The sequence below is a fragment of the Bufo gargarizans genome, chromosome 6 (assembly GCF_014858855.1).
Source record: "Bufo gargarizans isolate SCDJY-AF-19 chromosome 6, ASM1485885v1, whole genome shotgun sequence".
NCBI classification, from domain to species: Eukaryota; Metazoa; Chordata; class Amphibia; order Anura; family Bufonidae; genus Bufo; species Bufo gargarizans.
Genome location: NC_058085.1, coordinates 292,695,293 through 292,711,181, shown reverse-complemented (window position 1 = coordinate 292,711,181; position 15,889 = coordinate 292,695,293). Strand labels below are relative to the sequence as shown.

Genomic DNA, 15,889 nt, shown 5'->3' with positions numbered 1-15,889 from the left:
GTGGGCAGTCCCAAACGCTGCGTGCGCGCTCCCGTCAGACCGGGATAGTGCCGATATACACGATAAAAATTTGCGATCAACTACTCAGGAGGAAGTGGGTGTGTTTAAGTCTGGAGGGAGCCGATTGGTTGGGATGAGGCTGCGCGTTCCCGAGATGACCGGAATGAATTCTGGGTAGTTAGGGAGGGAAGTCTTAGCCTCAGGGTGAGGACATCGGCGGCCATCTTGAGAAGATAGTCAGAAAGAAGTCTTGTGAGGAGCAGTTGCTATGGACGGAATCTTATTAAACAAGTGGTATGTGAACACAATAATTAATGATTATGAATTATCACCACAGCAGCAGCAACATATATGAACATTTATTTTTAGTGAAAATATGACAGTTATCCTTTTATAAAGGGGTATTTCCACAGGGTAGGTCATAACCGTCTGATATGTGCTGGTCCCACCTCTCATCTCCGCAGGCTCACTCGGCTCTAGGAAAGCTGTGCAACTGTTGTCACATATTCTACCTAGAGTACAGAGTAATGAGGCATCATTCCCACCAACCCCGCGTGGCGAAAGTGAGAGCTACGAATGGCTCCTGCTCTAGGGGACTCGAACTTTTATCACATGGACGGCTAATCATCAGAATGCCATACTCCATTTCCCCTGCAGTGGCTGCTGAAAGGGATATGCTCGCTTTGCTACAGGAGCCGATTTTGCTGGAGCTGCAAGTAGAGGAACCCCAAAATGATCAGATGACTGCATGGTTCTGATGAAACAACCCCTTTAATTATGCAATGAAAGACACCCTTCTTCCATACTGCGCTCAAAAAAAAAAAAAAAAAATTTTAGTAAAATATCAGGTGAAACTAAATTCCTAATAGCATTATTAACACTCCTAACTTTTATCCTGGTGCAATGTTCTCCACATACATACAGTAGGTAGTCATCAGGAATGTTCCACTTACCTGGTCATTCATAACAATCATAGTGCGGGTGAAAAGGTCATGGTGAGTAATTATACCAGTGAACCACTGGGTGGCAGAGTCTTGTCTGTACACCCTCACTCGATAGCCGTTTAAGGAATAAGGTCCTATGAAAAGAACAATGGACACATTTAGAGAGTCGGAAATCCATGTCTCAGAAGGTCTCTTGATCGCCTTCCAGCAGTTACATCACCCAGGGCCCTGTTTCCAGATAGTGACACACTTACAGCAGACACACAAACAAATGCTCAATCTTCACATTCTTCCCGGCTACAAGTCACCATCAGTTTTCTTTTTGCCGACTCAGTCAAGAATTAGTCACTTAATACTTGGGACGGCATTCAACGTGGGTAATCCCTAATTGTCAGGTCACTTCCCATCATTACAGCAAATCCGAAGGGAGACGTGCCTACAGGTTCAGTGGCTGAAGCCATGCCATTATGGGGTAACTTCTCACTTCTACATGCTGAGGCCATTAAGGGGGTTCAGAAATTTTAAATTTGCACAAAATTGTAAAACATTAAAAATAACCATTATTTATTCACTGCTCCAGTGCTATTGCCAATTACACCTTAGTGGCCACCAGCCATTCATCCAAGAATCACCACTGAGGCCAGTGATTGGCTGCAGTGGTCACATGAATGATGCTGGAAACATAATCACTTCAAGACCGGAAAGCACCACCGGAGAGGTTGCACTGGAGCAGAGGAAGATCTCACTCTCACTTACATGATGCTTCTATGTATGGCATGTGACCACTTAGGCCTGATGGCACTGGAGGGGGGGGCAGCCCCTCCCTCACTGTTTTGATTGACAGGGCCAATGTTAAAACAGTCAGAGAGGGACTGACCACAGGAAAAGAGTGAAGCTTGGGTGCAACAAGATAATGGTGAGCGACACCCTCATTGCACCAGAAGCCTAATTTGAATATTAAGTTCATCAATATGAAACCCCTGCACAATCCCTTTAACACAGGAAGACTTTGCAGAAGGAGCACATGCCAAATCAACTTCCACTTTATCAACCCTATATATCAGTGTTTCCCAACCAGTGTGCCTCCAGCTGTTGCAAAACTACAACTCCCAGCATGCCCGCACAGCCAAAGGCTGTCTAGGCATGCTGGGAGTTGTAGTTTTGCAACAGCTGGAGGCCCACTGGTTGGGAAACACTGCTATATATAACTAACTCCATAAAACAGGCTCATCGGTAGAATAAAGAACTACAGGTAAGCCGTTGCCTGTGCTGAGCAAGCTTACCAGTGCAGATGGATATACAGAGCAGGAAGGTCATAGTAGTGAATAAGGAATGTGCATATAATGGCAACAAGGAGGCTGCTCTACAAGTCAATTATAGATTATAGAATGTTCTAGTGTAGGGATGTCAAACGTGTGGCTCCAGCTGTTGCAGAACTACAACTTCCATCATGCCTGGACAGCCTACAGTTATCAGGAGGCTGGAGGGCCAAGAGTTTGACATTGATGTCCTAGTGGAACATCTGGACCTAACCAAAGGCACAGTAGGCCGGTTATGCCCCAAGTTCCACAAGCATCTGTGTGGCTTTGGCTCACATGTACAAGAGCTGCTTTTCTCTTCTGCATCATCCTTTGGTATCTCCTTATCATTGGCTACTATTTGTTCTCAGTTTTGGCACAGCTGTTAATACGGGTACCATTTGGTGTACGCTCAATCTTCAAGCACCGTAGACTATAGAAAACACTCACCTTGCATAAAAATCTCCTGAACCTTGTGTTCTTTAACCCAGGCTTTCACCTCCTCGTGAAGCTGGGGGTTGTCCCTGAGAACTGGGTTTAGACTGTCAACTTCATCCTATAAATACAAGAAAACCACCAGATTAGTACGCCCGCAGACGCAGAGTGTACACAAGCACGGCACTGAACAGGAGCATGCAGGGCCCGGCTAGGAATCCAGACTCGAGTTCTGTTGTACAAGCCGTGAATTCAGACAGCAGACACCATGTTGGCCAAGAGAGAAAAATGCACTTATTTTTAGCAGTAAGCTTACGATGCCGTCTACTGCATATAGCCCACCGACTAGACGTCCTGAGGTATGCCAGCATGCTACACAGACAACTTTCTCCACATGATGAAAAAGTATTTACCTATGTCCCCATCATTCACACCTACTGCCAGAAGCTACGGTGTCACCTTCCAGGAAAGAGGCGCATAATGTACTTCAAGGAAATGTACTGTTTTAGGTACACCTTCACAATTTGTTATGGTCGCAATAAATCTAAAATTAAAAATGAAGTCTTGATTAAAAATTTCCAACCATTTTTGCTTTTACAGCTCAGATGCGTCTCCATGGTAACAGACAGCAAACTCATGCTATGCGGTGTAATTCCACGTCCTGGTCCCAATACCTTCTTCCGTTTGTACCCTACTTTGTGCGAATATATATTTGGCAGCCAGCAGCAGAGCTATATGACTGCAGGATCCGACTACACAGATTTTGCTTGTTGTCTGTTACCATGGAGACACAGTCCAAAAAGAGCTTTACATACAAAACGGTAGGACATTTTTAGGAACTATTGTGAAGCTTTATTTGTTTTTTGGAACAATACAGAAGTTGTTTGTGAAGATGCACTAAATCGGAAATGCAGTGATCAGGACATGGGCTGACGGCAGAACCGCATGTCAGTACGTGCACTCATTTTACATTTACATTTCTCTTGCTGGAAAACCCCCTTTAGAGGGTAAAGCTTCTAAATTTCAGACGCAATTCTGCAATAATAATCCATGTATGCCACCTGGTCCACCACCATCGCGCTCCATGTACATGCAACATACAGATAAGAAGGTGGCATAAGGCCATCGTGCATTTCTCTGCATACAAGATCCATGTCACCGCCAGATGATGGCTCGTGGTCTAGACATGATGTAAGTGGCTGCACAAAATTCCACAAAAAAAACACACCGAAAATGTTCAAATGCCTCAAAGTAGGCCAAGAAAATGTAGGCATGGCGAGTCCTGGCGGTGGAAATTAGATTGTAAGCTCTCATGTTACTTTCTCCCCCCCCCCCTACGTTTAGGTTTTGACCTCTGCAGTTTCATATGGCATCCAAATGTTATACATACAGTAAGGGGAATATTTTAGGGATGGCCAAAACAATTCTGACTATGTGGTTATGTTCACATGATAGATTTTGAAATCCGCCAACAAAATTCACAGTGGAATCTGCGCATATTTATATTTTTCAGCATGTTTTCTGAGCGGTTTTGATGCCTTTAAAAAAAAACAAAAAAAAAAAAACAAACAATGGGTGTTAACTTCAATACAAGACTGAATTTTTCTGTGTATGGGGCGTTTTTTTTCCAGCTTCCCTTAGTGCAGATTCCGTGCCAAGACCGAGCACGATCCCGACTCTCACTGAAATGAATGGGGCTGTTTAGAGGCGTTTATTTTGGCAGTGCATTCCGCACGGGAAAACAGCACCAAAAACCGCCGTGTGAACTGGTCCTAAGCGCCAGTAAAAACCACTCCACGAGCCAGTTTGACATTTTTTTAGCAGCCCAGAAACATTAATACTTAGACCTCCATAGAAAACCACATACATATACACATGCCGCACAGACGAATACATGCAGCCCCAGGGTCTAATAGAAACCTCAATGAAAGTTCCCCGGACAGAGGGTATAAAGTGCAGCAAATGGGGAGGATTCAGATTTTCTTTATCGGTTACATTACACGTCTTAAAAGGAACTCACAAGAAACTGCTTATGACGATGGAAATAACCGCTGCTTGTGATATCAGTACAGTTCCTGCACATGGCGCGGAGGTGGTGTATTTTTAGCATACTCCTTTACAGCTGCCGTGCCACCTGCCTTTTGATTTTGAGCATACAGTTCTATTATAAAGGGAGGCACTACAATGGGCTCCTATTCCTTGAACAGGATGGCTTTGTCTGAGAAGCCCGGCTTCTCCGAGCGAGCAGAATACTTGTAATGTTCCAGTGCCAGCTTCATTCATTCCTCACTGAAGAGGCGCTGCTTGTTCATGAGGCTGCGAGCAGAAATTGGGAGCTTCCAATTTACAAGTCAATAGATTAAAATAAAGGAAATAACCACTGATACACTGTAGGAATCAGTTCATGTACATGTTTGCTACAGTTGGAGATGGGAACCAATACCAGGTGAGATCTGACAGTTAAGAACCAGAAAGTCGCACGAAGGGACTACATTTTCAACATGCACTTATAACCAGTCAAATCGACTCCTAGAGTAGTGTAATGTAACAAAATCAAAGATGGTCATCTCCATCCAGATACTGCATACGTTAATCCACACTAGGACTGGTTCTTTAAGGGCTGAAACACATGACCGCGGTCAACTCGGGGAACATGGTCGGTGTCAGACATCTCCGGGCCTGACTGCTGCATCAGCGATTTATGACCCAGTCTCTATCTGATCACGGGGCCATTGCTGTGTACTCAAATCACGCTCATCATCATGTGATTACACTGCAATAGCTCCAAACTGACTGTATCTTGAATTAGTATGATCAGGGAAGCCATGGCAGGCCAGGAGTTGCGGCTGACACACGGACTTGGTTTATTGGGCTTATCACGGTGGTGTGCATAGGGTCCTAAGGGTGCTTTGCAGGTCTTTTTTTTTGTAAACGAGTACATGAGGCGGCCCAGGCATGTACCTTTCTCCTTGTACTGATGGGTATCTCCAGAAGGACATTTTGAGCACCTCTGAGGTGGAGACCATACAGATAATAGCAGTGCACAGATGTTTTCATGGCCATACACAGGGGGATACAGCCTCATGTGGGCTGCTTTCTTCTACCTCAACAGGAAGTGTGAGCCCCAACGGAAAGTGTAGTAAAAAGCACCTGCGCAGAGTGATCAGCACAGTGTATTCTCAGATCTCCTTGGTGCATCTCTAATATCAGGACCACAATGCTCAGAATCTACACCTACAAGCACATCCGCATCAAAACTGGTGACTTCAGCAGGGGAAAATAAATAAATAAATAGCAGAATGAAGCTTAAAGGGGACCTGTCACCTCTGCCGAAATGTCCGCTTTAGTAAATACTTGTATTCCCCATGAAACAGGAATTCTGCAGCATCTATTATAATTCCGTGTTGTACCATTCTTCTGTTATACTGCCTATCAAATTAATTCATTGTCAAGTGGGTTCTACCCTTCCTTCTTGTCAAAAAGGCTTGGCCCCTGCACAGTCCGACACTGGTAGCACTGATTGGACTGTATCAGAGCCTGCAGGACCCCCCCCCCCCCCCCCCCCCCAAACTGGTATGACCCTGGGATCAGTTTATTCCTAGAAGGAAATATAAGGCCACACAGATGCCAGCTGTTTTACCTCCAGGCACATCTATGCCCGCACTGTGTAAACCATGCATCCTCTGCCGAGTTTGCTATTGTAGAACTACAAGTCTAGGCAGGCCCGGTGACATCAGGAAGCCCGCTGCTCATCTAGATTGTATGATAAATATCTGCCTATTGCACAATAGGATACTGACTGGAGAACTGTGAGGGAACCCGTGATGACGACGCCTGAACACTCATCCTGCACTCACACATGATTCAGATGATGAGGCTGACATTTTTACTCAGTTCACACTAAAAACAACCATTAACCCCAAAAGGTCCATTGGTTTCCTTAAAGTGCTAGGCCCAATTTTGAAGGTTACAGCCTATTGGTCCTCTGGCCATTTACAAATCAGGGGCTCCTGGACACCATCTCTGCCGGTGAAGGGTCTGCCACACCCTGGCAGAGAACAGGGAGGTGGCCGTGCGAGTTACGGCAGCTGGATCTTCTCATCTCCGTGAGAGTTATGGCAACGGCAGAGCTAGCGCCCCCCCCCCCCCCCTTCCCCGTAAAACAGGCTTCTGGGAAGATCCAGGCTCATATTTATAGGGGTTGTTCGAGATTCTGAAATTGATGGGGGTACAATCCCCAGCATCTCTGTCGAAGAGGCAATACCAAGCACAGCCACTATACAATGGACTGAGTCGTGCTTGGTTAGCTGCGGCACTCACTGGCACTGCGGTCTCCTAAAAATACTCATTGGTGGGGGTCCCAGATGTTCTGAGGCTAGGTCATCAAAATCAGAATTCTCGGAAAACCCCTTTAAGTGTATCCTAGATATAGACCGACATTGTTGCGAATAAGCGGACTAATGTAAGGCCCAGATGCCATGGGGTTCTACTGACCCAAAATTATGTTTTGTCTCTCATAAGGGGGAAAAATACTAAAAGGGGTTTTTCAGGAGTTTAACACTGATGACCTTATCCTCAGGACAGGTCATGGTTATCTGATAGTTGGGGGTTTGACTTCTGGCACCCCAACTGATCAGCTGTTTTTAGAGGCCACAGTGCTCCTCCTAGGCCAGTAACACTCATGGGTCATATAGCCTAGCAGCTCAGTCCCGTTCAAGTGAATGAGCCTGAGCTGCAATACCATGGACAGCCACAATACAATGCACGGCGCTGTGCTTGGTATGCTGTAAGAAGGGCTGCAGTGATTGGACCACCACCGATCAGATATTGATTACCTATAGTGATGCTAAAACGGCAACATTGAACTCCTGGTAAACCCCTTTAAAAAGATGGTAGCTTTTACATGTGATAGCACACTGGTAGTTGTCCACGGCTGTACTCGCAGCTCTCTGCTTAACGACCCGGTATACCTCTGCTTGCTGTGAACTCAGCTGACCCTGTACAAGGAAGCGCTTACCTGTGTAAACGGTGACTTAAGCACACACAGCAGAACATGTCCAATAAAAGTCGAGAGGAAGCGAAGAGTCTGGCTTCAGCGAAAACACCAGCTCTTGCTTTCTGAAGAGTTGCTACCTGTCACCTGCATAATTGGAAGTGATTACAGGTAATGTAGTTATTCGCTAATGTGTCACATGAAACCCATGCAACAGGTCCGAGGCACACCTACACCACGGGCTGGGTGTGTGCCGTCTCCAGCAGGGCGTACAGGCAGAGCTCTGACTGTCAACTGACCCGCATCTTCCCGGACTGCCTACACTGTGACCAGCAGACGCACCGCGCAACACACGTTACAATTTTCACATAACTGGAACAGGCGCGGATACATTCAGTTCAGAGGGGCCACGGAACATACAGCTCCAATCTGTGTGCTGTCTGCATCCGTGCCACAAATTATAGAACATGTCCTATACCTGTCCGTTTTGAGGATAAGAATAGGCATTTTGACAATGGGGCCTGTGAAAAGTGCAGGATGCACAACCTCATTTTGCGGATCTGCGGTGTACAGTCCGCAAATGCATATGGCCATGTGAATGTAGCCTAGTGTATATGGGGACAGATAGACAAGGCTGAGGCGGAACGGGTGCATTTCAATTTAACGCCTCGTTCTATTGTTTTCCCGGGAGATAAGCAGTCGCCGTTATTTCTTTTACATTCTGTGCGGCTGCTCATACACATTAGATTAATGCAACTAGAAACTGAAATTTCATCCGGATCAGCCAACTATCGAACTAAATACGCATGCTCGGCTGAGCCAAACGTACATGTATATGGAGATGTTGGGAAAGATAGCCGTAAGGGCCCTATCAGACTACACGATTTTCAGGCAAGTTATTGGAAATGCTCGCTCCCAATAATGGCCCATATAAATCGAGAAGTCACTCAGATGATAAATAAGAAAATGCTCGTTTGACGACTGATGGGCATCTTTCATCAAGATACCTGAGGCTAATTATCGGCAGCACATCCCTGATTACACAGGCAGATGTGCTGCTGATCATCAATAGAAGTGAATAATCGTGATCCTTCCTTCCACATTCAGGTGGTATTAGCCAATGTAATCAGACCGATGCACACGAGCACTGATGGATGTGTTGTCATGCAATGGATCTCGAATTGCCCGATTTCCAGGAGGCAAAATTGCACTAAGCCTAGCGATGGTTGGTATCGCCTGTCTGGACACCTTACTACTCTCTACAAGTGTCTTTTGCCACAATTGACCAACTGCAGGCCACGCAAACTGACAATATTATGTGCAGTTTGGGCGTCAATGTCAGGATTGGACGGTAAACTAAGACCACCACACGCTACAGCACTCGATTTTTCATGGCGTTTTCGTTGACTTGACAAAGGGGATACAGAATTTCTTTCATTTGTATATGCAAATGTTTTAATCAAAAATCTTATTGATAGGAGATACTAGACATGTACATATAACAGATGAGTAACCAACTTAAAAAAAATGTAAGAGGCCACAAAATATAGATTGACTCAAATGCAGGGGAAAAAGCATATAATTAAAGATCTGACATCTCTCCCAACATGTCTCTCAATATAAAAATCCAGTAAGGTTCCTTTATAGCCAAACAATGAAACTAAGAGGCAATGATGAAACCTCAGGCAGATTGCACAACTTTCTTTACCTGCAAAGCTGTCCTATGGCCTTCACACCATTAGGAGACGAGATAGCAGTGAACCTTCACCATATCAGTCCTTTATGACTTGTGTAGATTATTTAGGCGGCCAGCAGTGCTCAGTAATGGACATTCCACACAAAGCTACATCAGCAACGTGACACCATGAAAGCTCCTGATAGCGGGTTATCCGCCTCCATACAGTGACAGCCGCATGAGTGTCAACACAACAGCAGGTGCACCATGAACCCTCCGAACAGACTGGAGGCGTGAAACAGCTGTAAGGCTTCACTGAACCTGTTCATCAACCGTCAGAGCCGGTATATAGCATGCAGCTTCAGTCATGAAGCATGTATGCTTCTATCATAGACGGGGGGGGGACGGGGGGGGGGGGGAGTGGTGGGGTTCGAATGAGAATATCCAGCTGGTGTACACTTTTACAAGCAACGTTCAGAGAAAGGTTTCCTAGCAAGGTCCCACTAAAAGAAATAGACAGTTCACCACCCCTCCGTTTGGGAATTCAGTGAAGTTGACACCCCAGTTGTTATAGGCTGGTTTTGCATCTGAAGGTTTATATTACAGCTGCAACACAAAGACCTACCAAGGGTCTACTGAACCAAACTTCAGACCATTAGAAGGTTCTTTGGTGATCGATGTTTGGCTCCATAATGTGGACATGTTAGATCGCAGATCTAGTAACCTGAACTAACACCATCACAAGCTCTGATGCCACAAGTTGAGGTCGACAGACACACAGTTGAACCAGGATCTGAGCCACTAAAATGGGAGAGAAAAAAAAAGTATCGGCTTTGCACTCACGTGAAAATAGCCTAAGCCCGGCCATACAATTTTGAGAGTTTTTGGTCGACAGTTTGAGCATGTACGTGTAGTGAAAATAGAAAAACTGTTGCCAGCCACAAAGAACAAAAAGACTAGTCAGCTGAAACCCAACTGCCTGATCCTGACCGTCTCAGACATCTGCTTTTGGGGAAGAGTCAGGTGGCCTCCATACAAATTAGATATTATGGGGGTTTGGCCGACATTTATCTAATGTGTATGGCCCGATTCCGAATGCACTTTAGCACTGCAGAAATTGTCCATTATATGGCATTTCCTGAAGTGAGATGTGCAAATGAATATATTTTTCATACAAGACAGAAGGATGGCGCTTCATACGTCTTTCCTGCTGACTGGACGGTGCAAAACGCAGCGGACAGTGCTAGTCCTAGAATTAGATATCTCCCGTATCACGATACTGGTGCAACAGGAAAGGAAGGCAATTCTTCGGTGTCTTCATGCATGGTCCACAGTGACACTACAGTCTACACCAATGCTCTAGAGACCCCGACAATAACAGAAATAGCAGAACTAAATGGTAACCAGCTAGGGAGATTTTGGAAACACGCTTTGCACAGACTGGGGGCGCAGCGAGACGCAACCTTTACATATTGGCTTTTGAAATGTCTCAGGGTCGCCTTTGTTTGTGTGACAATTCACACAGGGCTTTTACAGGTTTATACAGCAACTTCAGTTTAGATTTTTCTTTTTACATGTCTTCTAGCAGATAAACCAGAAGGCTCATTAACCAAGTGGTACACAAGTGGTGGCATGCAATTCTATCAGTCATTATCTGCTGCAAGTGCCAGCGACTCCAAAAACGGAGCCGCGTCCTTTACTAGCACTTTCACAAGAGGATTTACAGAAAGACGGGGCCGACAACATCACAGCAGGTTTTTCTACAACTGGACAGGTCAATGACTGCAACGTGCTTCACCACCTATTACACAACTGGGCTGACGTGTTCAGCATTTTATTGGGAGGTTTAGGCCTCATTCACACGAGCGTGATGGATTAGTTCTGGATGCGTTCAGTGGAACTCGCAGTATTTTTCAAGCAAGTGCAGTCAGTTTTGTCTGCAATTGCGTAAAGTTTTTTCCGTGCGAGTGCAATGCGTTTTGATGCATCTTTCACGCGCGTGATAAAAAATTGAAGGTTTACAAACAACATCTCCTAGCAACCATCAGTGAAAAACGCATCGCATCCGCACTTGCTTCCAGATGCAATGCATTTTTCACTGAAGCCCTATTCACTTGGGGCCAGAGCTGCATGAAAAACGGAGAATATAGAACATGATGCGTTTTTCACGCAATGCAGAACTGATGCGTAAAAAAAAGAAAGCGCTCATGAACATAAACTCACTGAAATGAATGGGTCAGGATTCAGTTCAGTTCAGGTCACGCATTGCGCTCACGCGAAAAACTCTTGTGTGAAAGGGGCCTTCTAGAAGCGTTGTGCACCTGGGTAAGAGTAAAACCTAAGAAGGGGGGATAATGCCAGGACGTGCACAATTATTCAGAATATTTTATCATAACTGTTCCAATTAAACATCCCTACAGCTGAATATAAATTATGAAATATTGCCATTAAATGTCAACATATGCCACCGAGGTCTCCTAATCCAGGAAACAGGGCTCACAGATGTTGGATTCTGAAGGAACGCTATACAAGTAAACACGAGGTAACCTTGCCCCATAGTTTCTGCATGCAGAAAATGCTACAGATTGGTAGTCTAGAAGAAATCCTGTAGAACGTGCAGGGGATAATCTCCTGCTCATTGCTTCCACCACTGGCTGGTGGAAGACTGAAGGGGGCAAGGTTTACCTATAGGCCTAAATTTGATGACCTATGGTCAGGATAGGCAATTAATACCTGGTTGGTGGGGGTCCAACACCCCGCACCCTCACCGATCAGCTATTCCCCGCACCCTCCAGCACTGAAGTTAGCAATGTCAATGGAGCAGGAACTACAACTCTGTTCAAAGTTTAGTGCTTGTGCTGGGTTAGTGCGGCTCATCTCCATCTACTTCAATGGTAGCCGAGCTGCAGTACCCAGCATGGCCACTACACTTTGAATGGAGCTGTGCTTTCTGTTCCAAATGCTTGCTCCAGTGCTGGAGGCTACAGGGAACAGCTCATCGGTGAGGGTGCAGGGTGTCACACCCTCACTGATGTGATATTAATTACATATCCTTAAGATAGGTCATCAATACTAGCCTGGAAAACAACTTTAATGGTCTTTTTGTCCTGCAGCAGACCGAGCATAAAAGAGGAGGCTCCTGCTGCAGCCAGTTGTCTTACAGTCAGACATAGGACAGTGAGAAGGGGGATAGGGGACATGAGGAGGGAAAGTACAGTATAGACTGACACTGACATATTCGCCCACGTGCAAGAGCCTTAACCGTGTGTACCAAAATTCTCAAGCATTATACTCGCAATCTCGAAAGACCAAGCAGACAACTAGAAAGAAAATCTTATAGAGCAGAAGGTAAGAAGAATGCCAGGAATCCCCCCCCCTCCCCCAGACAGGAGAATATATCTAAATAGGCAACGAGTCCTAAGAGAACCACAGTCAGTATAATGGAGGTGACATAGGTGAAAACGGCTTTTTACAAAAAAATAAAGCTCCTTTTTCTGAACATACAGATCCCAGGCCTTTCTAGTCACGCAGGGTTGTAAGGAGTTAATGTTCATAGGTTTACAACCATCACAGGACTAGTCGATCAACACGGTAAAAAACAAACAAAAAAAAACTGCTCCTGGCTCTTTAAGGAGGCAGAAATCTTGACGAAATCTTTCCTTCTTTCCTCCGCCAGCCCCCCCACTACTTGTTCTAGGAACAGTGAGAGGGGGACATAAATAAATGAATACCGACCAGTGTTTTCTGAAACATGACTAGGGTTTGGGTGGAATGACTTGAAGTTCCCAGCAGATGTCTGGCCAGGGATCAGGATTCAGAGCACACACTTGGAACATTTCGGCTGCAGCTACTACACACATCCATTCCACGTAATTATAGCTGTGGGGGACGTTCTCACAGCGCTCTGCGGGAGACTGAAAACAGACCCCATGAAGGCGAGAGAACATTACGTATGGACGTATACGTGCCTGCATGAACAAATAGGCCTACATGTGCCTGATGCAGCCATGGCAATTTCACAGACATGATGTGCCATGGGATGACGGATAGCAAGTCCAGAAACAGGTCTGTGTCCACGACCTGACTGAGAAGGCCACAGAATAATTTCCATATATGCCAATTATATAGTCACCAGTGTATAATGGAATTACTCTTCTGAACTGTGTTAAAGGTTGACTTGTCTTTTAAGCCGACTGCAATTTTTAGCACCCACACCCTCATTTTACAGGGCCCAGGAAGCAGACGTGGACTTGATAGACAGTCCTCACATGGGAGGGCTTTTAAGCCTGTCTTATTGTGTTGGTGGTCCCCTGCACCGCTGATGGAATGGGGACACTGCGTCACGGGACAAGCTGCAGTATCGGGGACAGTGGCACATGCAAGATGCAGGAGTTTTGCTGCCCCTTGACTGGTCGTCATTGGAGGTCGATCCCGGAGGTCAGATGTCCACCAAACACAGATAGGCCAGAGAACCCTACAGAACGGGGATATCAAACTTGTGGCCTCCAGCTGTTGCAAATCTACTATTCCCACCCAGCATAACCCGATAGCTATGGGCTGTCTGGGCATGATGGTAGTTGTAGTTTTGCAGCATCTGGGGGGCCACAAGTTTAACATCCCTGCTATAGAAGGTTAATCAAATACTACTGCATATTGGACTAATGAAAAATTAAACATATGAAGACCTTTCCCTGAGGCCCCATGCACACGGCCGTGTGCGGGCCGTGGAACCGCGGCCTGGATCCCTCCTGAGAGCAGGAGCGCACAGCGTCACTGGTTGCTATGACGCCGTGCGCTCCCTGCTGCCGGCACAGTACAGTAATACACTGGTATAGATCATACCAGTGTATTACTGTATTGCGGCAGCAGCAGGGAGCGCACGGCGCCATAGCAACCAGTGACGCCATGCGCTCCTGCTCTCAGGAGGGATCCAGGCCGCGGTTCCACGGCCCGCACACAGCTGTGAAACACGGCAGTGTGCATGGGGCCTTAGACAGGGATAAAGACTAATTTGCAACTAATTTCTGTGCCCAGTACATCTAAAACTGAAAAACAAAGCAATATTGCATTAGATTTTAAGTATAAAATGTCCTACTGTATTGTGTGTACAGCTCCTAAACAGACCACGCACCTCCATGGTAATAGACCACAATCCCTCCCTACCTAGTCTAACCCTGCAACCTTGTAGCTTCATCCTTTCTTCCATTTACCCCTTACGTTGTGTTAAAATACATTTGACAGGTTACACAGAAGTAGAGAACAGATAGATGGGAATATCTGCAGGACCAGACTACACAGAGTCTGTTTGCCGTCTGTTACCGCGGAGACACAATTCACAGAGGAGCCGTAGTAAGAGGAAATCTGTAATTAACACCCACTGAAAAGCTGCTTCATTTGTCTTATATGCATTGAGAAAATGAAAAAAAATGTTGCTGGAGGACCTAACATTTTAAAAAAATATATGCAAATAAACGGGGAAAGGGGGAATATTAGAAATGCATAAAAAAGGCTTGCACATTTTTTTTCCGATACAATACACCATAGTCCTAGTTAGCAACAGGTTCAAGCTCTGAACAGCAATTTAAAGCCCTAGTCATCATCCACTTGTAGGGACGGTCACATGAGACAAGTCTCAATGAGACACACACTGATCCCACACGACTCTATTAACACGATGTCAGAGCACCTGCTACCAGTCTCGTGTATCACTCCAGATGCCATAGCAATGTCCATGCCAGGGAAAAATACACAAAGACCACACATACCAAGAAGAGCGAGACCGTTCTTGTTTTGTGGCCGATGCGGGTCTAGGTCCACTTGTGTATCACTACTGGACAACAATATTCACTGTCTGGCTGATGTTCCTAGAGGGTACAAAGGGGCCCCCACACAAACAGCTGTCAGCCTGATTATTTGGAAGACGCCTTTGGCAGGTTACCTCCAGAGAGGACAGAAGGATCAGGCATTGAAATTTCACAAGCCCGATCCTTTTCTCCAATGACATGATCTGCCAGTGGAGAGAATTGTCCACAGACATCAGACTAAAGGCCATTTTACTGGCCCAGACAATTGTTGGGAACAATTCAAATGTTGCAGATAATTGCCTCATCATGGGTGGGGGTGATGGGGATGAATAATTGCCAGTGGGATTGATCGTCCCCATACAGAGTCGCACTTGCCGCCAGCAGATCCTTGTTTACACAGGGAGATGAAGAATTTGTGCGTCGCATAGAAGATCCTATGCCTTTTCAGGTCCATCGGGTGACGGGCAGCAAATTAACACAGGGCAATTATTGGGAATGAGAGCTCACACAAATGATCAACTGATAATCACCCCTGATGACTATTCTTGGCCTTAATGTGCACGTGGGCAAAATAATCTCATCTTTATAGTGAGACGTATTCATCTATGGCTTAGACAAGATTGGCGATTGTTTGTTGTTGGTTTTTTTTTATTCTCTTTCTGTTTTCGTATCACGAACAAGGGTAGGACTGTGATCTATTGAAAAAACGGTACGGCCACGTGCATGAAGCCTTATGAGAA

General features: G+C 45.6%; 1 protein-coding gene across 1 annotated transcript in view; it reads right to left on the bottom strand.

Annotated features, from left to right (window-relative positions):
- The window catches only part of JMJD1C (jumonji domain containing 1C), a 228,220-nt gene that overhangs the window by 54,003 nt on the left and 158,328 nt on the right, over nucleotides 1–15,889 (bottom strand). The window contains 2 exon segments of the mRNA XM_044299158.1: nucleotides 954–1,078; nucleotides 2,693–2,798. Of these exon segments, the coding sequence (XP_044155093.1) occupies nucleotides 954–1,078; nucleotides 2,693–2,798 (231 nt within the window).